Source organism: Artemia franciscana, chromosome 12 (assembly GCF_032884065.1).
Source record: "Artemia franciscana chromosome 12, ASM3288406v1, whole genome shotgun sequence".
Classification (NCBI taxonomy): Eukaryota; Metazoa; Arthropoda; class Branchiopoda; order Anostraca; family Artemiidae; genus Artemia; species Artemia franciscana.
Window position 1 is genome coordinate 34,922,590 of NC_088874.1, and position 27,212 is coordinate 34,949,801.

The 27,212-nt window shown below is 35.9% G+C and overlaps 1 protein-coding gene across 1 annotated transcript; it reads right to left on the reverse strand.

Annotated features, from left to right (window-relative positions):
- On the reverse strand, positions 1-27,212 carry LOC136034030 (zinc finger protein OZF-like). Its single transcript, XM_065715090.1, is given in 4 exon segments — positions 1-1,465; positions 2,410-2,580; positions 22,432-22,536; positions 27,093-27,212. Coding segments are annotated over 3 exon segments (1,629 nt in total). The 5' UTR covers positions 22,475-22,536; positions 27,093-27,212; the 3' UTR covers positions 1-50.

The window sequence follows — 27,212 nt, forward strand, 5'->3', positions numbered from 1 at the left end:
TGAATTCTTTGATAGTTTTATTAAGAAAGTTTCCTCAACATACAAAACCCTTACACACTGACATACAAAAAGGGTTTTACCACAGTGTGAGTTCTTTGATGATTAGATAGGTGGGATCTTCGGTTGAATTTTTTCTCACACCTATCACATTCGAAAGGTTTTTCTCCAGTATGAGTTCTCTGATGACGAGACAAAGCGGAACTATGAGAAAACCATCTTTTACATATTTCACATTCGAAAGGTTTTTCTCCAGTATGAGTTCTTTGGTGACTGGATAGACTCTGCTTTTCGCTGAATTTTTTCCCACATCTATCACATTCAAAAGGTTTTTCTCCAGTATGAGTTCTCTGATGACGAGACAAAGCGGAACTATGAGAAAACCATCTTTTACATATTTCACATTCGAAAGGTTTTTCTCCAGTATGAGTTCTTTGGTGACTGGATAGGTGCTGCTTTTCGCTGAATTTTTTCCCACATATATCACATTCAAAAGGTTTTTCTCCAGTATGAGTTCTTTGGTGACTGGATAGATGCTGCTTTTGGCTGAATTTTTGCTCACATATATCACATTCAAAAGGTTTTTCTCCAGTATGAGTTCTTTGGTGACTGGATAGACTCTGCTTTTCGCTGAATTTTTTCCCACATCTATCACATTCGAAAGGTTTATCTCCAGTGTGAGTCCTTTGATGATTAGATAGGTAGGATCTTCGGCTAAATCTTTTATCACATCTAACACATTCGAAAGGTTTTTCTCCAGTGTGAGTCTTTTGATGACGAGATAGGGTGGATTTTTGGCTGAATTTTTGCTCACATATATCACATTCAAAAGGTTTTTCTCCAGTGTGAGTCCTTTGGTGACTGGATAGATGCTGCTTTTGGCTGAATTTTTGCTCACATATATCACATTCAAAAGGTTTTTCTCCAGTATGAGTTCTATGGTGACAGGATAGACTCTGCTTTTCGCTGAATTTTTGCTAACATATATAACATTCAAAAGGTTTTTCTCCAGTATGAGTTCTCTGATGACGAGACAAAGCGGAACTATGAGAAAACCATCTTTTACATATTTCACCATCGAAAGGTTTTTCTCCACTATGAGTTCTTTGGTGACTGGATAGACTCTGCTTTTCGCTGAATTTTTTCTCACATATATCACATTCAAAAGGTTTTTCTCCAGTGTGAGTCCTTTGATGATTAGATAGGTTAGATCTTCTGCTGAATTTTTTGTCACATCTATCACATTCAAAACGTTTTTTCTTAACATTATTTTCTAACATTATATTCAAAACATTATTTTCAGTAAATACATAAGTGCTGTTTGGCCCCTGATATTGATAATTCAAATTCGTTTCGTCATTTAGACACTTAGACATTTCTTCATTTCTTCTTTTAAGACCTGGCATGCTGGATAATTCACAACCTTCTTTGTTGATACCATTATCATAGAGCGTTGTAGCTGGGAGAGCTAAAATAATATAAAATGCACAAAAAATAAATCACTTTAGCTACTTTTTTAGCAATACTTTTTTAGCAATTATTTTATATGGTATGAAACTCAGCTTTTAACAGTTCAAACCTTACACGGCTACTAAAATTTAATTTTAATTGCTCTTACCTTGGTTACATATTTATAAAATCCAATTTGAGGCATCATTCCTATTATAGTACAAATTCTTTATTCCTTTTTTTGTTTGGTATTTATAAATTCTTAAAAATGAAGATTTTAACAAATCTTCAACTTTGTGATGATAAAAAAGCTAATAAAAATACTATATTAGTAGCAAAAAAAAACAAATAAAATCTCAGATAATTTTATCCAACTAATAAAGAACTAATAAAGATCATAATCCGCTTTCAATTTGGAACAGTTAAAATTTATGAACAATGCGTGTTTTATTTATTTCTAAAATGATCCTTGCAGCAAAAAGGCTGATTGCACTCCATATACAGTATCCACTTATTTGGTGACAATATTACCATAAAAGAAAGTGAAACCAAAGCCTTGTTTGAAAAAATTGCTGTGAGTAGGGAAAGACAAACTGGCATATTACTTTTATCGCTCACACTCCTTGTACACATAGCTAAATCACTGCACCCTAAACAACAGAAATTACATCATATGTTTTAAATTTTGAAATAGTTCTAGAATTGTAAAAGCTAGAAAAAAGCTCGAAAGAAAATTTAGTATGTCGTTTTATAGAGGGGTTTCATTGGGATGGATAGTTTTATGCCCTAGTTGAATCCAACCTTGTCTACTACTTACTAAATGTTTTTTTTTTAGTGCAACCAGTACGCCCAGATTTATCAAAGACACATTTATACGCCCCAAACAGATGCAAAAGAAAAGTAAGCTACACCTTTTCATTTGGAAAAACAGAAATACACAAGATCATCAAACCTGAAGCATACCTTTATCTTCGTCAATATTCGCCTCCCGTTTAAGTTGGTCAGCACTAAGTTTACAATCTGTAGAAATGTCAGGGGCAACAGCAAAAAGACTGGTTTCATGTTTCATTAATAACATAGAATATGTGCTTCCAAAAATATCTTTGTCATCATTTGAGGATGTATCTTCAGCTTCTACAAAAAAATCAGAGTAAACATAATATAAAAATACATAACAAGTTTGTTTCTTATAATGCGTTGAAATGCATTGTAAATATTTAATATGTCCCAACTTTAATAGGGTAGTCTGTGGATGAGTAAAGATGAACTGGGCCTTCTGGCCTCTAAAGACCTTGTAAATATAAGAACAAGAAGGGTTTCAAAGAGAATCAAATTTAAAACTAAAAAATATCGCGGAAATAACGGTCAATTATAGTTAGTTCTGTTGAAACGCTAATTCACTATACTTGAAGTAATAGCTACCCATAAAAAACAAATCACAACCCGTAGTAGGAAGAAGCTTAAGACATGACCAGAAAAAAATTGATGGGTGACTCACCACTTGGGTGAAACATAAACAAAAATAGAAAACAAAAAGTATACAATTGAAATCAACAACGTCGAAATGTAGATTGATTTCATGCCTTTCCCTTTACCAACAAGAAAATCATTTTTATTTTACTGTTGACTTACTTTGGTATTTTATGATCTTTTAGTTTTTGCTCTGAGTCAATTTGTCATCTTTATTTTATAGCCGGACTCCTTGAAAAGTTTATCAAAAGACTTCTTACGCAATATATCTTCTTTTTCTTCTTATACTTATCTTTTAACCAAAGACAGCTTGACCTACTTTCAAATATCAATACTTTTTTAACCTTTTTTTTTAATTTATGCCTCTTCTCGAAACCTATTCCTCGAGTAAAAGTGAAAACATATAAGAGAAAACTAGAAGTTAAAAAAAAAACTAAAAGTTTTACGTTAAACAGAACAGCTCCATCATTTGAACAAGACAGTACTGACACTCTCAATGCTTCTGAATACCATAACATAATTTGCACTTAATTACCATTCCTAAAACATTGTATCTTTTCTATTTTGACAAACTGGATTTAATTACTCTTTTGATTTATTTCAACTATAAGAGCAGAATTATTAACATTATCAGCCTTGAAATTTTCAACTAAAAACTCTCAGTTGGCCTTGAGGTATTGATGAGGGGTTTTATTGACAAGTAGCTCCATCATTTGAAGCAAGACAGTACTGACACTCTCAATGCTTCTGAATACTTCATCCCCATCTTTCTTTTTTTGCTCATTAATCAATAAATTTTTTTCTTTCACACCTCTTTAAACAGTTTTCAACTTTGCTTGCACTCCCACACCGAGCTATACATGTCGAAAGCGTTCGCAATATTAATGTACTTTTTTTTCTTTTAAAACTCTTGAAACCGTTTTCAACTTTGCTTACTCTCCTATACCCAGCCACATCTGTTAAAAGCCTCTGTAACATGGATTTCCTATAACTTTTTTCTCTTATAACTCTTTAGCAACTTTTCGACGTTGCTTGCACTCCTACACCAAGCTATATCTGTCAAAAGGCTTTGTAATATTAACTTACAATAACTTTTCTCTTTTACAGCTCTTTAATCAGTTTTCAACTTTGCTTACATTCCTACACCAAGCTACATGAGTCGAAAGACATAATTTCATTAACTTCAAACACTCTTTTTTCTTTTATTGCTCATTAACCAATGGCTTTTTTTCTTTTACGGCTCTTTAAACACTTTTAACTTTGCTTACACTCCTAGACCGAGCTACACCTTTCAAAGTTTTTGCAATATTAATGTACAATAGCTTTTTCTTTTACAACACTTTAACCTGTTTTCATCTTTACTTACACTCCTACACCGGGCTACATCTGTCAGAAGCCTTCGTAATATCAATGTCCAACAGCTTGTTTTTTTCTTTTGCAGTTGAAACAGTTTTCAACATTGCTTACACTTCCACACCAAGCTAGGCCTGTCAAAAGCATTCGCAACATTAATTGACAATAACTTTTTTCTTTTACAGCTTTTTAACGATACTTTTCACACTTGCGTACACTCCTATAAAACCAATGCTCCATTACGGCATTATCCGACATCTCTCTATGATGTGCTAAGGGTTAGATCAGCATAATCCGACACCTTTTTGACTTTGCCTTAGTAATGACAAATAGAGAATTAGCCAAATATCCAAAACATTTTTGGCCTTCTTCCCATACTGGCGGAGCTTAAAAGAACTTGTAACAGACGTAAAAGTTTGTGTCGATTGGGATTCATACCGCTAGTCTAGGTATTTACAATTTCACCGCTAGAGGATTCGTAGAACTAATTTCGATATATTAGGCCCTTCCTGGGGGATTTCCTATGTAACCCCAGACAAACTTTGATTCAGTTTGAAAAAAGTCTGCTTTGCGTTAACATGGATGAACATATTTAGTTAGAGATCTTTTTATTGCGACTGTTCTATATATAAAGGGCATTATCAGGATTTCATCAATTCTTATGAGGTTAGTACAACAAATTTAGATATCGTAAACTCTACAATAGAAAGGAAGAGTCTGGAAGAAATGAGGAGAAGATATGAAGAGAAATTTTCACAGGGCACAAGGAAGGTCACGCAAAAAGAGGTTCGTTATGTCAAAAAAAAGGAAACATCAAAATAAGAGGGTAAGAAGAGGGATTTCTCTACAGAGACATCTCAAAATACACTAGAGAAGAAAGTAATGAAACTCCAAAGAAAAATGTGTATAAGGCAAGATGTAACAAGGAATATGAATTAAGAGAATTGAAAAAGTACCCCTTCAAGAGAGAACAAAATGGATCCTTTTAGGGAAGGGATTTTTAACATCCAAATACGTCCTGTAAGAGCTCCCATATGTCATTTTACGATAAATCTCATTATAGATATGCTTAATAAGTTTTGTACAATAATCTTATAATAAATTTGTTTTACATATTAATTTAGTCTTACACCTTCGATAAACCTAGGTTAATGATACAAGCAGGAATCTCTCTAAACAAATAGCTCGGAATCTTCAACATATACTGAAAAACACAGCCTCTAGAGGATTCGAGGCTCTAGTCTTGCTTCTCTTCAGTTCATCTATTGCACTTTCGAGACAAAGGTTTTGAAAAATGCTCCTAGGGACAAGAAATCTATAAAAAGCAACTGTTATATTGACACTAGCGCCTAAAGTCCCCTGGCGGCCGTGTTGTCTAGTATATACTGAAGATCCTGAGCTATTTGTGTAGGTAAATGCATGCTTGTATCCTTAACCTAGGTTTACTGAAGGTGTAACACAATAAATGAATTATTGTTCAGATATTATGAACAATATTTATTAAGGAGGAATAATAAGAAAAGAACTTATTCTGAAATAATATAGTAAAGCCTTTTGAAAAGTATTTTATGGTTTGAAATGGTATGTGATGAAATAAATTTTTATATTTTTCCCCTTTTTTTCTTTTTAGTTTTTTTTTTATTTTTATTTTTTTTTAGTTTTGTTAGTTTTTAGTTTTTTTTTCTTTTTAGTTTTTTTGTAGTTTTTACCTTTTTTTTACTCATGTCCTGGTCGTCATTTATACTCCCTGTGTCCCGGTCGTCATTTGTGGCAAATTTTGTCAGGCTCGTAACTTTTGATGGGTAAGACTAAACTTGATGAAACTTATATATTTAAAATCAGCATTAAAATGCGATTCTTTTGATGTAGCTATTGATATCAAAATTCAATTTTTTAGAGTTTTGGTTACTATTGAGCCGGGTCGCTCCTTACTACAGTTCGTTACCACGAACTGTTTGATACTTAAGTAAGATTACGAAATACTTATTACTTAAAATACTTTAAATGTACTTGTTTTTCAAATACTTTACCTTTGACACGAAAATTTTGTGTGTGTCTGCTTTGGCAATGTACAAGAAAACATCACGCTTTAGATTTAGAGTAAACTCAGATATAGTTCCATGCCCTGTTTTTGGATATGAAATAAGGTTTTTGTTTTTGACGAAAAAAATTATAGTATGATTAACACTTGGTTTAATTTTTGTTTTAAAGTTATATAACAAAGGAAATTGAAATTATATCACAGTTCACTGGTCGACAGTGAGCTAAAATCCCTGGTTATGTGCTAAATGTTGCATACTGTAGTCTGTTTGGGCTTATATTTCTGACATTAGAGCTTAAGGTTTGTCATCTCGTCAACTGAACCAGATTTCTACCATTTCATCATCTTCAGGACCATATTATTGGTAAAACTACTGAAGCTATGAATCTTTGCCCATCTAAATGTTGTCTGCAATAAAAAAGTCAAGGGAATTCTAGCTGGATCCAATGCAGTGATATTTTTTCTAATTTGTTCAAGCAAATTCAGGTATTCAGACGAGTCTGACTTCAGATTTGTCACTCCATTCATAAGTTATAAGCTCTACTAAATTAAAGGAAAACTCAACTTTCTTAAGACTTGGAACCCTCTCCGCCTCGCCCTATTTGAGATAGGGTTTGCAATACCAGAACTTGATATGAGCCCTGATCATAGGCATCTTTGATCTAGTTTCCATTTGGATCCGTTACTCCATTTGCAAAGTTATACTAAATTAAACAGAAAACTTAAATTTTTCAGGAATTAAAACCCACTCCCCCTTGTTAATTTTGAACTAGGATCTTTATCTCAAAACTTGATATGTTTCTTGGTCTTAGGCCTCTTTGGTGCAATTTTCATTCAGATCCATTTCTCCAGTCGCAAGTTACTCTGAATTAAAGGAAAAACTTTTTTTTAGCACTTAAAGCCCTCTCCCTTCTGTTTTATTTGAGCTAGGGCCTTCATCTTTCAACTTGATGTGTCTCATGATCCTTGGCGCCAAATCTGGCCATCAAAATTGTCATCCAAATCCAACCAGCGGTTCACCCCCTTTACGTGATTACACAGACGGACGGACTTAGGTAGCCATATTGGCTCACTGGATCAAAAAAAAGAAAGCAATAGCATATCATCATCCAGGCATCATTACCTATTTGGATGGTGGAAAATATCCATCAAGATACGTTTTCGAGATCTGTCTGTCTGTCCGCCCGTCTGTGCAATCGAGTATAGCGGGAGAACCGCCAATCAGATTTGTATTAAAATTGAACTATTTGGATTAAAATTGAGCTTAATTAGGGCGATGGGGCTTTAGGTGTTAAAAAAAATTCGAGTTTTTCATTTAATTCACTGTAACTTGCAAATGGAGAGATGAATTTTGATGAAAATTGAATAAGATGCCTAAGATTATATATACCTTGAGTTCTGGGATGGAGACCCAAGCTTAATTAGGGCGAGGAGATGGGGCTTTAACTGCTAAAAAATTGAGCTTTTTGCTTAACTCAGTTTAGCTTGCAAATGAAGTAATGGATCTCAATGAAAGTCAAGCCAAAGATGCCAAAACCATAAGACACATAATGTTTGAAGATAAAGACCCTAGCTTAATTAGGGGGAGGGGCTTTTAAGTGCTATAAAAAAGTTGAGTTTTTCATTTAATTCAGTGTAACTTGCGAGAGATCGATGGATCTCAGTGAAGATTGAACCAAAGGTGCCTAAGACCGTGGCAGGCATCAAGTTTTGAGATGAAAACCCTAGCTCAAATAGAACGAGGGGGAGTGGGTTTTAAGTGCTGAAAAAGTCAAGCTTTCGATTTAATTTAGTATAACGTGCGAATGGAGCAACGGATCCAAATGAAAGCTAGACCAAAGATGACTAGAATCAGGGCTCATATCGAGCTCTGATATCACAAGTCCTATATAAAATAGGGCGAGGGGTAGGTGGTTTCAAGTTTTAAGAAAGTCGAGTTTTCCTTCAGTTTAGTAGGGTCTATAACTACTTCCACCCATGGCTTGCCCAAAGCCTAAAAATAACCCTTTTCCAAAATTAGTCATACTGAAGCCAACCTTGAACCAAATATTCCATCCCCAGAGAAAAATTACTTTGTATGGCACTTGGTATTTACCAAGTGACATATAGTGATTGCAAATTCTGTCGGTCTGTCAGTCCCGGTCTTGCTAGTTTAGGCACTTCCAGATAAGCTAGGACGATGAAATTTGGCAGACGTATCAGGGACCAGACCAGATTAAATTTGAGATAGTTGTTTCCCCGATTCGACCATCTGGGGGGGGGGGCGAGTGGGAGGACGGTTAATTTGGAAAAATTAGATCGGGTCTTAACTAAATTTGATGTTTAGAAGGATATCATGTCTCAGAGCTCTTATTTTAAATTCCGACCGGACCAGGTGACATTGGAGGGGGAAACCTAAAATCTTGGAAAATGCTTAGAGTGGAGGGATCGGGATGAAACTTAGTGGGAAAAATAAACACAAGTCCTAGATACGGGATTGACATAAACAGAACGAATTCACTCTCTTTTGAGGAGTTGGCGGAAGGGTTAATTCTGAAAAATTAGAAAAATGAGGTATTTTTAACTGACGAAGGAGTGATCGGATCTTGAATTTCGTCGGATGAAATTTCATACTTAGAAGGACCTCGTAACTCAGATCTCATGTTTGAAATCCCAACCGGATCCAGTGTCATTGGGAGGATTGGGGGGGGGGGGCGGAATTCTTGGAAAACACTTAGAGTGGAGTGATCAGGATGAAACTTGGTGGGAAGGATAAGCACAAGTCCTAGATACGTGATTGACATAACTGAAATGGATTCGCTCTCTATGGGGGAGTTGGAGGGGGTGTTAAATCGGAAAAATTACAAAAATTGAGGTATTTTTAACTTAAGAGCGGGTGACCGTTCGTGAGGTATTTTTGAATTTGATATTAAGAAGGAACTCATGTCTCGGATCTCTTATTCTCAACTCCGGCCAGTTCTGGTGACATCGGGGGAGAGTTGGAGGGGGACACCGGAAATCTTGGAAAACGCTTAGAGTGGAGAGATCGGGATGAAACTTGGTGGGTAGAATAAGCAAATGTCGTAGATACGTGATTGACGAAACCGGACTGGATCTACTATCTTTGGGGTAGTTAGGAGAATCCAGTGCTTTGGCGAGTCCGGTACTTCTGGACGTGCTAGGACAATGGAAATTGATAGGCGTATCAGGGACCTGCACAAATTGACTTGATTAGGTTGATTTCCCCGATTCAAAAATCTGGGGTTAAGGGAGAAGGGAGGAGGAAAAATTAGAAAAATGAGGTATTTTTAACTTGCGAGTGGGTGATCGGATCTTAATGAATTTTGATATTTAAAAGGACCCTGTGTCTCAGAGCTCTTATTTTACATGCCGACCGTCATTAAGCCTCCGATTTTTCTTTTAAATTAATCTATTGATTCTTATAATTTTGCTAGAGCTCATGCCATATGAGCTCTTGGCTCTTCCGACCTCGTCACAAGTGCCATATGAGCTCTTAGCTCTTGTTTTATTCCTTTTTTCTCAGAAGATTTTCTACTTAGTCTCATGGTTTTTGCCACTTCATGGTGTGAAAACTGCTGCTAGAAATGGATAGGTTGCAACTTCTGCCGTATTTTCTTCTAGTATATTTAGATATGTGCTTGCATCGTGCCTGCGTGCCCTTAAAAATTATGTTTCTTACGGTAATATTGGTTTGTCTTCTATTGCATATGCAGACGACGTTCTTCTTGTTCCCCGGACTCGCTGTGGATTGCTTTCCAATTTTACTATATTAACCAATGAACTATCTAAGATTCAACTGTCAGTTAATGCGTCTAAATGCGAGTTTATTTGTTTTAAGAGCCCTTATGTGGTCGCTCCATTCGTTGCTGGGACTGCAATTCTGCCATGTTCTTCTTTAGTTAGTTGGCTTGGTCTGTGTTTCGGTCCAACACTTTCCACTACCTTTTCATCCCTAGTGAATCAAGCCGTGAAAAACCTAAGCGTCACCTACGGAAAAATATCCCCAAACAAAAGACGTTACAACTGCAACGGTTTGTGCATAATTTATAATGCTTATTGTGCCCCTGTGATTTTGTTTCTATCATGCATGTCTCATCTGTTTCGCAAGAAAAATCGCCATACTCTACGTGCGGCTTATTTTAGATATTGCACATTCCTCCTCCGGCTTCCTAGATGGCACGAAAACAGAAAAATAATTACTCGATTTTGTATAATAGATATGCCTTCTTGGATTCGGTCTTCCAGTGATGATTTATGTAAAAAAAAACTATCTACTTTATTCACGTTTACGACCCTCTTGCTGCTCCTTTTTATTGAGCTTAGATTTCTCTTATTAAAAAAGTCTGCAACTGACTCACTTGGTTCCTTACTTTTACATTTGAGTTTTTTTTTGTTGCTAAGGTTTTTACTTATTGAATCAGAGAATTAACTACTTTATTACCTTTTATCTGTTTTAAAGCCAATCCAAAGTTCATTTTTCTATTTTCAATATTTTTTCCACCATTCCGACATGTTTCAGAATAACCCTGTATTTTTTCAAGCATGCCAGATTTGACTGAACACTAATCGCCAGAAGTTCAACTCTACGTGCACTGTTTTAATCCTGTCATGTGATCTGTCTGATCCAATCAGAAGTTTTTGACTGCACTTAATTGTTCGATAGTCTTTTTCTTTCAAGTCGTTGTATTGAAAATTGGTTCAGATTATTTTTTGGACTTCGTTTGGTGTCTACCAGCCAAATAAGGGGAAAAAATATTTTTATTATTTTTTTATAATTCCCACATGTTTCAGAATAGCCGTGTATTTTTTCAAACGTGCCAGATTTGAGGGAACACTAATCACCAGAAGTTCAACTCTACGTGCACTGTGTCAATTCTGTCATGTGATCTGTCTGATCCAATCAGGAGTTTTTTGACTGCACTTAATTGTTTTGAAGTCTTTTGCTTTCAAACCGTTGTGTTGAAAATTGGTTAAGATTACTTTTTGGACTTCGTTGGGTGGGTACCAGCCAAACAAGGAAAACGGTTAAAAACGATAAAACGGAAATTCTGATTCTTGATTAAGATTTCCAAAAGAAGAATGACAGGGGACATTTTATAGGCAAGGGAAGGGGGGTAAGAAGCCTCCAGAATAGCTTTAAAAAAGTTAGCATAGACTTGATATCAGAATATATATATATATATATATATATATATATATATATATATATATATATATATATATATATATATATATAGAAAAACCTAAAAAAAGAAAAACCTAAAAAGAAAAAAAACTTAAAAAAAGGAAAAAAATTAAAAAAGTTAAAAAACTAAAAAGAAAAAAACACCGGGAAACAAATGACGACCGGGACAAAGGGACACAACTACAACGGGGAGGCCGGGGGATACAGGGGGATATATAAATGACAACGGGGACACAGGGAATGTTTGATTAGCAATCACCATCAACAAAGCTCAAGGGCAATCATTAGAATAATGAGGTATAGATCTGAATACGGATTGTTTTTCCCATGGACAATTATATATTGCATGTTCAAGAGTCGGTAAACCCGACAATCTATTTATATGAACAGACAATGGGACAGTGAAGAATATTGTATATTCGCAAGTTTTACGTAGTTAAAAACATACATATATCTATCTATATTCACAGGTGGGACACAGGGACACAACTACAATGGCGCGTAACTAATATGGCGCGTAACGACTATATACACATAGAATAAATATATACACATAGAATAAATACTTGAAGTAGTACTTGAAGTAATACTTAAGTACAATTTTGGCAAGTACTTGATATTTGATACTTTTTTGGAAAGTACTTATTACTTGATATTTAAGTAAAAAAACAATGAGTACTTAATACTTGATACTTAAGTAAAAATTTGGAGTACTTGTTGCAGCACTGTTGTCAGGTTTACCGACTCTTGAACATGCAACATATAATTGTCCATGGGAAAAACAATCTGTATTCAGATCTATACCTCATTATTCTAATGATTGCCCTTGAGCTTTGTTGATTGTGATTGCTAATCGAACACTCTCTGTATCCCCCTCGTCATTTATATATCCCCCTGTGCCCCCCGGCGTCCCCGTTGTTGTTGTTTCCCAGTGTCCCCGTCGTCATTTGTGTCCCGGTGTCCCAGTCTGTAATTTCTCTTTGAGTGTCGCGGTCGTCATTTATATTCCCTGTGTCCTGGTCGTCATTTGTGTTCCGGTGTCCCGGTCTGTAATTTCTCTTTGAGTGTCCTGGTCGTCATTTATATTCCCTGTGTCCCGGTCGTCATTTGTGTCCCGGTGCTTTGTTGATGGTGATTGCTAATCGAACATTCCTTGTGTCCCGGTCGCTTTCTCTTTGAGTGTCCCGGTCGTCATTTATATTCCCTATGTGCCGGTGTCCCGGTCGTCATTTGTGTCCCGATGTCCCGGTCTGTAATTTCGTCAGTCGAAAACATGACGTCAGTCAACACACAAACATGACGTCACTCGACAGACCCACACACAGACAAATTATTGTTATATATATAGAAGATATATAATATATATAGATTTACTCTAGCCCGTAGCTAAAACAAGGATCGATATATTATATCATAAATGGGGACTATGTAAGTTTGAACAGATGCAGCTGAAACCTAATAAAGAACAAACCTAGGCATATAGTAACAGTAAGCTAAGATAATACAAGCATCTTTTGGGAAGTTACTTCTCTGGGGTATAGTGCAACACTAAGCTTTCTTTTTACTATCTCAACTCAGAAAAATATATAGGCTTTTTACTGTCAGTAATTTCACAGTAATGATATACAAGGTCTGTGAGCGAAAATTTGGGTAACGGTCTTGATTATGGGCTATTGACAAGGAAATGTAAAAAAAAACAAAAACAATTTCAATTTCATAATATATATACTAGTTGTAACCGACATATTTTGCATGCAGCACTACAATACTTTACCCCCCCCCCAATAAAAACCTCTCCCTTATGTGAAAATATACAGCCCGAATTATATAATTCCCAAAAATTCTGCCAATGTGCCTCTCTTGTTTCAGCCCATGCACCCATAAATTGAATCAACTATGACCAAACAAAAACCAGAAAAACAAGAGTTAAGTTTTGAAGTTTATTTTTACAAAATAGTTGTCCAAAATTAGGCATTGTCAAAGCACTGAGATATTACACTAGGAACAAAATTACCAAAGATAATCTGTTAATTAAACTAATAAAACCCTAGGGGTATTACCATTTAAGCGTAGAAAAATCAAAATCATTAAAAAAATTTCAGTGAAAGCTGAAAAAATGATAAACGAAATGAAAATGCTCAACTGGTTTTCTAGCTACAGGGCAACTCTAAAACAGCCATGTTATCCTTTATTTCCCAGTGATTACCTTATTTTACACAATTTTACCAATTTTATTTACTAGGATTCTGTTTTATGGTTTTTTTCAACAGTAAGTTGTAGCATGCACAAAATGGCTTTTAATTAGTTCAAAACCCCCGCCCCCTTTTATAACCTTGGTCAACTGAGCGTCCCCCATTATAACCTTGGTCAACTGATCGTCCCCCTCCTTATAATTCCTTAAAAAGTTCGAACTTAATACCCTCTGTCATTCCTGAATTTCCCCCTTTTGAAAATGTGTACGAACATACCGTGTTTTTATTTAGTTCGAAACTACCCTCGATGTTCTCCAAAAGCTTCACCTGAATGTCCTTGTTCTTTTTGAACACTAAAAGTCAAACACGACCTTTTTCCAAATACCATTTACTACATGTAAACAATGGGCAAATTGCACAACTTATAGACCTTGCCAAAAGGCATTTGGGGGATAGACATCCCCAGAAACATAGTTACTAGACCTTTCAACAATGCCGAACAAAATGGCTACCACAAAATGTCGATTGATAAGTTTGGAAAACTGATGGGCTTGGGAAGGGGGATGGTTGCCCTCCAATTTTTTTTACTCTTAAATATTGAACTAAAGCTTTCAATTTCCAATCAAAACAGCCGCATCCAATGTTTCTGCAATAAAATCATCTATTCAAAGTTCCTTGGTGAAAAAGCAAATAAATGAACGTTATATTATGCCTGCATTGCTATTTATTTAGGCAGCACTATTGTATTGCCTACGATATTATTTATATGTCTTTTTGAAAACCTACTTACATATAATTTTTTTTAGACTCCTCTTAAACGTTCCCTGAAATATTCACCATAATACCACATAGCCCCACTAGTTACAGTAATCTCAGTAGCAGTATTGGTAGTATACACATAGTAAATTATGGTTAGTTCAAAATTTGCCACAACATACCCTAAAAGTACCAATTTAATAATGTAAGCTGTTCCGGATATATTCCCGCTACTTGCCCCACTAGTTACACTAATCTCAGTAGCAGTATTGGTAGTATACACATAGTAAATTATGGTTAGTTCAAAATTTGCCACAACATACCCTAAAAGTACCAATTTAATAATGTAAGCTGTTCCGGATATATTCCCGCTACTTGCCCCACTAGTTACACTAATCTCAGTAGCAGTATTGGTAGTATACACATAGTAAATTATGGTTAGTTCAAAATTTGCCAGAACATACCCTAAAAGTACCAATTTAATAATGTAAGCTGTTCCGGATATATTCCCGCTACTTGCCCCACTAGTTACACTAATCTCAGTAGCAGTATTGGTAGTATACACATAGTAAATTATGGTTAGTTCAAAATTTGCCAGAACATACCCTAAAAGTACCAATTCAATAATGTAAGCTATTCCTGATATATTCCAGCTACACCCTTTTGACCATGTACTTGCTTATAGTTTGTTTTGATTTAGTCCAACATCTGACAAAACATTGCCTGGAAGCTCCAGCTTAACACGCTTAGCTTCGATAGTAGCTATATATATATATATATATATGTAGATATGTATATATGTAGCAGTAGTAGTAGCATTAGCAGCAGTGTGCACATACCATCTTGGTTTTTATTCAATATTCCCCTCAACAGACACCGTAAGGTTCAACTTAATACCGTAAACAGTACCTGATGCACTGCTGATAAGTCTTCTTGACACCTTGTGTAGGTTTTAGTGTGTTTTGATTTAGTTCAAGACTGTTTAAACATTCCTTGAAATTTTAGACTTAACACTAGTAGCTTTAGTAGCAGTGTTAATAGTACCCAAGCTTTAGAAGTATTAGCAGTAGTAATATCAGCACTAGTAAAAGTAAGATGCAAATACTGCCTTTTGGTTAGTTCAAAATCCCTTCCCCTGCAACAAAGCCTGTAAGTTTCAATTTCACAGGCCAAGCAACTACTGATATACTCTTTTGAAAACCTGTATACAGACGACATGTTGTGATTCAGTTCAACTTCCCCTTCAATATAGTTGTAATAGAAGTAAAAGTGCAAATGGTACTAGCTGTAAGACTAGAAGTAGTACTAGCACAAGTAGCAGCATGCAAATATTGCCTTTTGGTCAGTTAAACATTCCCTTCTTCAAGCATTGGAAGTTTAAATTCCACATTTCCTTTAAATTAACATTTCCTGAAATTTTTATTTTAATACTCTTAGGCTTAGCAGTGGTTGCAATTGAAGTGGTGGTACAAATAGCAGTAATAAAAGCACTAGAATCCAGGGTCATTACTAGCCAAAATGTTTGGAGGTGGAGCAAGGAATTTTACCAACTGGCTTGTCATTTTTACTGACTGCTTTTTTTTACCCATAATTAATGTAATGTCTGTTTTGAATACTATACAGAAAATCACTACACAAGTTGGTAAAACCGCTGCATTTACCAGGCAAGATTGAGATTTTGGTATATGTCATGTCATTATTTTCCTGCTATTTACTAGACCAATTAGAAAATTTTGGGACCATTGGTAAAAACACAGCAAGGGTTGGTAAAACTGCTGTGCTTACTGAAAAAAGTTTATAAAAAAATTTACTATGTGTGTCTCCCCTGTAGACGACATGTCAGTATTTTGGTGATCTTTATTTAACAAAACAAAAAACAAGAGCTAAGAGCTCATATGACACTTGTGACCAGGCCAGAAGAGCTAAGACCCAAGAGCTCATATGGTAAGAGCTCTAACAAAATTCTAAGAATCAATAGATTGATTTAAGGCCGTGGTTAAGTGAACTGATGGAACTCGAAAATCCCATGTTAAATTGAAAATTTACATTTAAAAAGTACTCAAGTATTCATTGGCGGAAGATGCCGCTTTGAATATCAGGCCATAGCTTCTTGAAGATGCTACAAAATGTTTGAAAGGATTTTGCTCTATTTCCTCTAATTGCTTAGAAATCTTAGAAAATGTCTAGGTCTTTTTCCCAAGTGTACTCGATAAAGGATATTGCTTTTAGAACAAAATCGGTACTATCATGAGCAAAAGACAATAATCTGTAAGATGATTGGAACCATTTTTCGATTTATTTTCCTGTTTTCTAACAGTCCCCTAGAATATTTTCAGCTAGCTGGAATTTTTACAAGTCGGTTGCCAAAGAATCTTTTCAGATCGCCGATAATACCCCCTAGAGACCAAAATGACAAGCTGGTATAATCAGCTGCTTGTTAATAGAGTGTGAAATTTTCATAAATTATTTCAATGCAATGAAGAAACCTAGAAATGAGAAATAGTCAGGAGCCTTCAGTAAAGTTGTGCACACACAGCCGAAATCATGGGGAAAATTAAATCAAAGCGAGGTATACATCTTAAAAGTGTTACCACACATAGACAGCGCCTTTGTAAAAAGTTTTTGGAGCTTGGTAGATGTAAATATCCAAAATACCTAATAATGCGGTACGCTGAAGAACTAGACAAGTCAATATATTTAGGTCAAGCGACAAACCTTGAGGCGGAGCAGAACCCCGTTGCCCTACCGGATCGTGACTGGTGGTAGAAACTTGGATTGCGACGAATGGAAGGATTGCCAAGGGATTTTTGATCCTGCATTTTTCGTGCGCGATCTAGAGACTTAAGTTTGGAAGCGCAGGTGAGGAGGAAACAACCCGTAAAAATCATAGAACCTTAACGAAATTTACACCACCAGATTCAGCGTATCAGAGAATCCTACTGTAGTTTCAAGCTCCTATTAAACATCTACAATTAAACAAAAAAAAATTTTTTTAAGTGAAAGTAAGGAGAAACATGAAAACTTAAAACGATCAGAAATTACTCCGTATATGAAAGGGGCTTTTTCTCTTCAACGCCCCGCTCTTTGCGCTAAAGTTTTTTATTGTTTTAAAATGTAGAGTTAAGAGAAAGAGTCAAACTTTAGCGTAAAGAGCGGGGCGTTGAGGAGGAAAAGCCCCTTTCATATACGGAGTAATTTCTGTTCGTTTTAAGTTTTAATGTCGCTCCTTACTTTCATTTAAAAAAACTTGTTTTTTTGTTTAATTTCTGGACGTCTTTGAATTAATGCATGGTTTGATCTTGGCTCTCCATACATAAATAATTAAAACGAAATTTGCATATTAATTTTTTGGGGCTAAATGGCTTTTTCACAGTTTTAATCGGAAGATTTTGAGAAAAAAGGAGCGAGGAAAGGAGGTCTAGTTGCCCTCCTATTTTTTGATTACTTAAAAAGGCAACTATAACTTACAATTTTCACGAACGTTTCCGTAAGTAAAAAATATACGTAACTTACGAATTGAATTACGTAGCGAACTTCAATATTCGTATGTTTTTATTGCGTATATGAGGGGGCTCACCCCTCGTCGATACCTCGCTCTTGATATCAAAGCTTAAATTTTGTCCCAATTCCTTAAGAAAGACCCCTGAATCACAAAGGCCGCAGAATAAATAGTTGAAAATTCCTAAAAATGCTTTAGCGTAAAGAGCGAGGTATTACGAGGAGGTAGACCCCTCATATGCGTAATAATTTCTGTTCGTCTTAAGTTTTCATGCTGCTTCTCACTTTCAGTAGAAAAAAAACTTTCATGTTTATTTTTTCATTATTTTTTTTAAATAATGCTAGAAAATCCTGCGCCCCCTCCATTGAAAGTCTCTTCCCCCGTGAGAAGTTCCTCTATGGAAAAATCCTCCCCGGTAACCCTCCCCCTCAAATATCCCCCCAAACCAAAAAATCCCCCTGAAAACGTCTTTACACTTCTTAGTAACCATTACTATATGTACACACAGGTCAAAGATTGTAACTTGCAGTCCCTCCCACGGCAAATGCACTCTGTGCATGCCGTCACAATTTCATATACATGGGCATTTTGTATTTGAGAATGATAGTGCTCTTTTGCTCATTTTCTCTTTTCCCTTGGTCGGTAACCAAGCTTTGCAAGACCCAGCCAAATATATTACTATCTCTCCAAAGGAAGCTGTCTATCAAAACCTCTCACAAGACTTGATAATTGGTACTATTTGAAGTTTTGACAATCGACGGTCTCTAGAGAATTAAAAGACAGAAGCCTAAACTAACTTCAATTTTGAAGCTCGATGTTTTCAAGTTCAGTTAATCACGGCCTTAAAAGAAAATAAGAGGCTTAATACCGGTCGGGATTTAAAATAAGAGCTCTGAGTCAAGATGTCCTTCTAAATATCAAAATTCATTCAGATCCAATCACCCACTCGTAAGTTATAAATACCTAATTTTTTCTAAATTTCCCTCTCCCTTTAGCCCCCCAGATGGTCGAACCTGGAAAAACAACTTTATCAAGTCAATTTGTGCAGCTCCCTGACCTGCCTACCAATTTTCACCGTCCTAGCACGTCCAGAAGCACCAAACTCGCCAAAGCACTGAACCTCTCCCCCAACTCCCCCAAAAAGAGCGAATCCAGTAGGGTTACGTCAATCACGTATCTAAGACATATGCTTATTCTATCCACCAAGCTTCATCCCGATTCCTCCACTCTAAGCGTTTTCCAAGATTTCCAATTTCCCCTTCCAACTCCCCCCAATGTCAGCAGATCTGGTCAGGATTTGAAATAAGAGCTTTGAGACATGGATTTCTTCTAAATATCAAATTTCATTAAGATCCGGTTAACCGTTCTTAAGTTAAAAAATACCCCCCAGCTCCTCCAAAGATAACGGATCCGTTCCAATTATGTCAATTACGTATCTAAAACTTGCGCTTATTCCTCTCATCAAGTTTCATCCCGATCTCCCCACTCTAAGCGTTTTCCAAGATTTATGTTTCCTCCTCCAAACCCCTAAGTCCCCGGATCCAATTCGAGTCGAAAATGGAGCATCTGAGACATAAGATCCTTCTATATATCAAGTTTCATTAAGATTCGATCATCTATTCGTAAGATAAAATTACCTCAATTTTCACGTTTTCCAAGAATTCAGTTTCCCCCTCCAACTCCCTTCAATGTCACAGGATCTGATCCGAATTTAAAATAAGAGCTTTAAAGCACAAGATCCTTCTTAATATCAAATTTCATAAAGATCTGATCACCTGTTCATAAGTTACAAATACCTCATTTTTCCGAATTACCCCCCCCCCCCCAACTCCACCAAAGAGAACGGATCCGGTCCGTTTACGTCAGTCACGTATCTTTGACTTGTTTTTATTCTTCTCATCCAGTTTCATCCTGATCTCTCTGCTTCAAGTATTTTCTAAGATTCCCCCCCCCAATGACGCTGGATCCGGTTGAGATTTAAAATAAGAGATCTGAGTTATGAGGTCCTTCTAAACATGAAGTTTCATGAAGATCCGATCACTTTTTCGTAAGTTAAAAATACGCCATTTTTCTAATTTTTCAGAATTAACCCTCCTCCCCCCCCCCAAATCCCCCAAATAGAGCAGATCCGTTCCAATTATGTCAATCACGTTTCTAAGACTTCTGCTTATTTTTTCCATCAAGTTTCCTCCTGATCCCTCCACTCTAAGCGCATTCCGTGATTTTAGGTTCCCCCCTCCCAACTCTCCCTAATGTCACCAGATCAGGTCAGGATTTAAAATAAGAGCTTTGAGACACGATATCCTTCTAAATATCAAATTTCATTGAGATCCAATCACCCGATCATAAGTTAAAAATACCTCATTTTTCATAATTTTTCAGAATTGACCCTCCCCCCCAACTACCCCAAAGAGAGCGGATCCGTTCCGGTTATGTCAATCATGTATCTAAGACTTGTGCTTATTTTTCCCACCATGGTTCATCCTCATCCCTCCACTCTTCTTGGAAGTGTTTCCCAAGATTTTAGGTTTCCCCCTCCCAATGTCACCAGATCCGGTCGGGATTGAAAATAAGAGCTCTGAGACACGATATCCTTCCAAAGTTCAAATTTCATTAAGATCTGATCAACCGTTTGTAAGTTAAAAATACTTCATTTTTTCTATTTTTTCTGAATTAACCGCCCCCCCCCCATATGGTCAAATCGGGAAAATGACTATTTCTAATTTAATATGGTCCAGTCCCTGATACGCCTGCCAAATTTCATCGTCCTAGCTTACCTGGAAGAGCCTAAAGTAGCAAAACCAGGACCAACACACTGACAGACCGACAGAATTTTGCGATTGCTATATGTCACTAGGTTAATACTAATCCCTCCACTCTTCCTCATCTCATCCCTCCATCACCTTCCTCATCCACTCTTACCTCATCCCTCCACTCTTCTTGGAAGTGTTTCCCAAGATTTTAGGTTTCCCCCTCCCAACTCCCCCCCAATGTCACCAGATCTGGCCGGGATTTAAAATAAGAGCTCTGAGACACGATATCCTTCCAAACTTCAAATTTCATTAAGATCTGATCAACCGTTTGTAAGTTAAAAATACTTCATTTTTTCTATTTTTTCGGAATTAACCGCCCCCCCCCCAGATGGTCAAATCGGGAAAATGACTATTTCTAATTTAATATGGTTTAGTCCCTGATACGCCTGCCAAATTTCATTGTCCTAGCTTACCTGGAAGAGCCTAAAGTAGCAAAACCGGGACCAACACAGACAGACAGAATTTGCGATTGCTATATGTCACTTGGTTAATACCAAGTGCCAAAAAAATGGTGGCGTCAGAAAAATTATGGCACTGTGCACCATGATTATACCAACTCATTTTTTAACAAGTATAAAAAAAAATATTGTCCCTAATTTAATCTTAACTTAGGCAGCATTTTTTTCACTAATTTGCAGATAATCACATATCAATTTAGACAATTAAGCACATGCTAATCAGAACTTTAGTTTGAACAATTTGTTGCTGAAAGTTTTTCTTAAATGAAAATATATAGGTTTCATAGTTTTGTCAATCCTTTTTTACATAAAAGTAGCAGAAGTCATTGGAGAATGAAAATATGGAATAGACTAGCTTCTCCAATTTAATGTAGGAAAGTGCTGTGTATTACACCTTGGACCCAATAACCTAATGGCACACTACACGATCTACAACCCCACCGCCAAAGTAAGAGACCAACTAGAGAACAGAGCAGAAGAAAGGGATCTTGGTGTCATTATTGATGATAAACTTAAATTTCACAGCCATGTCCAGCATGTTGTTTCCCGTGCAAGCTCCAATCTTGGACTACTAAAACGAACCATCAACAGCAGACAGGCTATATTTATAAAACTATATAAGGCTCTCGTCAGACCCCATCGCGATTTTGGCATGTGTCTTGCTGGTCCTTCTTATCAACAAGATGTGAGGTTCATTGAAAATGTACAGAGACAAGCAACAAAATGCATATAAAGTCTAGCATCAACCTCATTTGAGGACCGCCTCAAGTACCTCAAACTACCCACTCTGGTTTACCAACGCTTGCGCAGCAATACGATGCTTACTTACAAGCTACAGAATGAAAAGTCAGCAATCTTTGGCGGCATTCTTAGTACCAGGCAGAACGAAACAAGAGGAGACTCTAAGAAGCTACCTAAGTCAAGCTCCCGATCTAAAACTCGCCAAACATTCTTTTAGAGAAGAGTCCTAAGCCATTAGAATCAACTGACAGATTCAACTGTCAGTGCTCCCTCTATCCAGTCCCTCAAAAACCAACTTGACAAAGAGTGGGAGAAGAAGCAGTGGAGGTTCGACTGGCAGTCATCAACTCAAGAGCACTACAGGTCTGGAAGACCTTAAAGCTCTCAGATGGATTAAGGTGAATAAATGTTCTTTTTTTAAAGCTGAAGCATCACAAATACGCACCATTTAGCTGAACCACTTATAATACCAATTACCTTTTTTAACAGCAGTAATACCAAAGAGCTTGGATGTTTCCATGTTTCCTGAACTCAGTCAAATACAGTCATCTTCTCTTGACTACTCTAGGCGATTAGAAATTTCTAGAATATAAATAATTAATTATTTACAATATCATATTTTCAAAAGAAAAGTGCAGTTCATCTGCTTTATTAAGAGTATAACTAGTATCTTGAGAACCTTGATACTTTAGAATAAAGAGATCAAGGGTTTGGGGAAATCAGGCTTTTTGTAGATCCAACTTCAATAAGGGAGCAATAGGAAAGGAATGACCAAAGCACAGGTGTTAGATACAGTTTCAAACATTTTGCTTTTTTTATTCACTTTTATAATTTCTCTTTTTCAATGACCCCATCTTAACATTAAAGTTTAGAAAAACTGTCTTAAAAAAAGGATAAAGATCCTGCCGAGCCATTGCTGGCACATGGGCATTGAGTCTAAGTTTCAGTTGCTTGGCGTTTTTTTACAGGGACAAGTAGCAAGCTTGTCACCAAGTCTTGCTGCAGTGGGGATTGACCCTGGTGCTCTGTATTGTCAAGCAAAGCACCAATGCACTGTACTACAACAGGTTTGAAAAAGTGTTTATAAGATGTTTGTTTTTAAATTACCTTATATTAACAACAACGATTCTATTGTTTTAAACAAGAATGCCAAAAAGTGGAGTGCTTCCTTACACCCTCCTTGTCTTTGACAAAGAGCATGCAGGTTATGTTCTTTCAATGATTAGAACCTGAAGGAATATTTCCAGAGAAATGAACATACAAGATAAGAATTATATTTGTTATTAGGTATAAATGTCCTTGCCTAATACAGGGTTGAATATTATTCATAGCTTCTACAACCTGATTTTCTGGAGCTTCTAGAATATTATTCTTGGCTTCTAGAACTTGATTTAGCCTATTTCTTACACATTTACTGTTTAAACATATCATTTTACTTTTTTGTGTTTCAATAGCAGCAGGGAACTCTTTCTCTATGAATATTTTTGTGATTTTCTATCATCTTCTAGCAGTGAATGCTTTGGCATTAAATACAAATAATGCATCAGTGGGAATCAAGGGAAAGAGACTAAAAACTAAAATTAAGGTACTAAATTGTTTTTTTTTTTTTTTTTAAATACAATAGTCATAGACCAGTCAAGGTGGCAAATTTCAAAGACTTTAAAATCAGAAAAGAGTAGACATAGTAGCTTGGGAATACCATCCTAGAGTATATCTATGACCTTGTATTAACTACAAAAACATTCACTTCTCTAGGTCCACTACATTTCAAGATAGCAAGATACACTCTAAACTAGAACTTTTTTTTTTTTTTTTAAACTAGAACTAGAAAATAACTATAATTATCTAGCCTAGTTATAACACTCATTTCCTTTGTGTTTCCTTTCTGGTTTGCCAAGACTACTGGAAGCTGCTGACATTATGGGAAGGCTTAAACCTTCTCTATTTAGGTTTTTGACTGAGTTATTCAGGCTAGAGACAACATTTTGGAGCTAACTTAGAAGGCAGCTTTGCAACACCTTCAATCATGGTCATATACTTCATGTTGAATTCCTCTACTGAAGGTTCATTAGGAGTCAGTGGAGGGAAAGAGTATGTATGTACTATGGGGACATGTTCTGTATGAGTTGCAAGTCCTTTCTTCAATACCTCAGCAGCAGTTTTCTTGGGGAAATTATTGGTGAATGAGTAAGTATCAATAGCTTTCTTTTCCAAGAATATTGGACACTCCTTGGAGTTAGCAGCATGCTTTCCATTACAATTTGGGCACCTAAGTACCTGTTCTTCCTTTACTATCTTTGGTTGGGAACATGTGAGTTGGGACTGGAGTTAGGACCAAACACCAACTTTACCTTACAACCATTTACTGCTATGTCTAACAAAAAAAATATAGCTATAGCTACTGATTAGTTCGTGGCTATTATGATAATAGAGCCATCTGGTCAGTCTTTTAGCATTGACCTATAATGGAAGTGTTCAAACAGTTTTTCAATCATCTTTTTGGAGGTGATCAAACAGTTTTTTCCAATAACTGTTTTGGTCCAGTCATGACAAATAAAATACCCATAGGTCAAAAATAAACAACAAAGTCAAACAAATAATACAAATATAAGAAGAGAGGGGACCCTCAGTCAATGCTAGGCAAGCCCATCTAAAGCATGCAAAATAAATCTGAAGCAGGTACTGTGCTAAGTGACCAAACAGGGTAGAAATAGGTTGAAAAGCACTCTCAAGCAAGCACAGTCAAAACAAGCTAAAAATGAACTGCACACCAAGCATACAGGTGTCATGGTCCCCAAGGGGAAAGCCCCTGGTAATTTAATCAACAAACTGTGCCACAGAGCTAAACCAACTAGGGTCATAGCAATATTAAATATATTTAGAATATTTGAAATTCAATTCATGTTTTCTTCCACAGAAGCAGAGTGGGAGCCCTGCATTTCAGTTTTCATCTAGCATCTAACATGTGAGCATATTAGTTGTTACCCAGTGAGCCAAGTTTATTGGAAGTAAACATTCAAGTGGCTTAGCAAGATGCTATGTTTTTGGATTTTGAAGTTAAACATCATTACAATGTTAAAAACTTGGATTTGTACCAAACAAAGCTAAAAAGATGTACTTCCCAGGAAAAAATGTACTAGACACAAAAATTTTAATGTGTTGTGCTTTGCAATCCCTCCCTTTCTCTATTTCCTCCTCTTTTTATCATTGTTATTATTAATAAATTCCTTTTACAATGAAGGAATATCTGAAATGAAAAAGTTGTTGTCAATGTAATAAACTGGTCATTTTTTTTTCTATCATAAAAATTGTTGGATTGTCTCTGCAAACAAGAACACATAATCTAAAGCTAGGACTGCAGCTAATGGAAGATCCAGATTCTGGGCAAACTGGATAGTAAAGCCTGTTCAAAAAAAAGCTCCCAGATGGTTTGTACACTAATACTTTCCCACACTTTTCAGAACGTCTAGGCCTATTAAATCAGAGAGGAAGTGATTAAAAGTAAAGCACAAACTACAAGGAATGAACTGACTAGCTACAAGGAAAGAATTTCTAGGCCTGATATTTAATCAGAGAGGAATTGATTAAAAGTAAAGTACAAGCTACAAGGAATGATAGCTGTAAGCCAATGAGAAAATTAACATAGAAGGAGGGATACCTTATTTAAGATAAAACACTTGAAATTATTAGTTTATTGACATACCTAGAAGTACATCTTTTTGGAAATACCAATTATACTATTTTGATGTGGGTCTATATATCTTTTCAGTGTTTCAGTTTTTTTGGTATATTAACAAAAAGCTGATAATATTCTGATTCTAGAAATGCAGCTTTGATTGATTGATATTCATTTTATATCAGTCTTAAATATTAAGTATTTTTTTTCTTTCAGTAAAATTCTAGTTCAGCTACTTTTTGCTACATTGGAAAGCAGTAAGGTTAAGAAAAATGAAACTTCCAGGTAAGGGTCAAAAGACTAAAGTATATTTCAGGAAGGTATTTTCAAGTTCCTCCCCCCCTTTCCCCTCTAGAGGGTATTGACCTTTGATGACTTTTGTAAATCTTTGTTATAAAAGTGAAACCTCACAAATGTACCTTTTATTTAAATAAAGTAGCTTACAAGAAAACTGTTTCCAGCTTTACAACTTTGTTTAATCTCAATTTATAAGGTTCAAGATACATCAGTAAAATTCTAGTTAATTGACTTCTTGCTATCTCAGAAAGGGTTTAGATTAGGAAAATTAAACTTTTAGGGATGAATCTACAGACTAGAGTATATCCTGGGAAGGTATTTTGAAGCAACTATCTCCACTCCTTCTCCCTCTAGAGGGCCCTGACCTTAGATGACCTTTAAAAATATTTGTGTTATAAAAGTGAAACCTTGCAAAATAGATCTTCTACTTAATTGAAGCACAAAAAATTGTTTTCAGCTTCACAACTTTGCTCAATTCCATTTTATAAGCTTTAAAGATATGCAAATATATTTCCTAAATTTTGAAAAAAACCTTGTTAGGCATATGGCTCAAAATTCTACTCAAATAATAGAAATTGCATTTTCAGAACTAAAGGCAGAGAAAAACCAACTAGTAACTGAAAATTAAGGTAAATTGTTGTTTTTTTCAAAATTTCAATAGGTATAGACCTGTTATGTTGGCAAATTTCAGAGCCCTCTAGAGGGAGAAGGAGTGGAGATGGGTGCATTAAAATACCTTCCCAAGATACACTTTAGCCTGTAGACCCATTCCTGAAAGTTTCATTACCCTAATCTAAACCCTTTCCAAGATAGCAAGAAGTCAATGAACTGGAATTTTACCAATACAACTTCTAAATTTAGAGAAAAAAAAAACATTGATAGGCCTATGGCTTAAATTCTATTTAAATGGCAGGAATTGCATTTTCAGAACTAAAGCCAGAGAAAAAGAAACTGATAAATGAGAATTAAGTTAAAATACTGTAACTGTCAAGTAAGAACATTTCTAAGACTTAAAAATCAGAAGAGGATTAACATGGAAGCTTGGTAGGCCTAATACCTTCTCAGAGTATGTTTTCAGCCCTGGATTCATTAGCCTACTAAAACTTTGCTTTTCTTAATCTAGCTTCTTTCTAAGATAGCCAAAAGTAGCTAACTAGAATTTTACCTTTCTTTCTATTTAATTGTCAAAACAGAGACCACATTTAGAATTTATGATGAATAATTACTCCAAATAGGCTGGCTCTAGTGAGAGGCAATTGACTCTACCCATGCATTGTGTCATGCT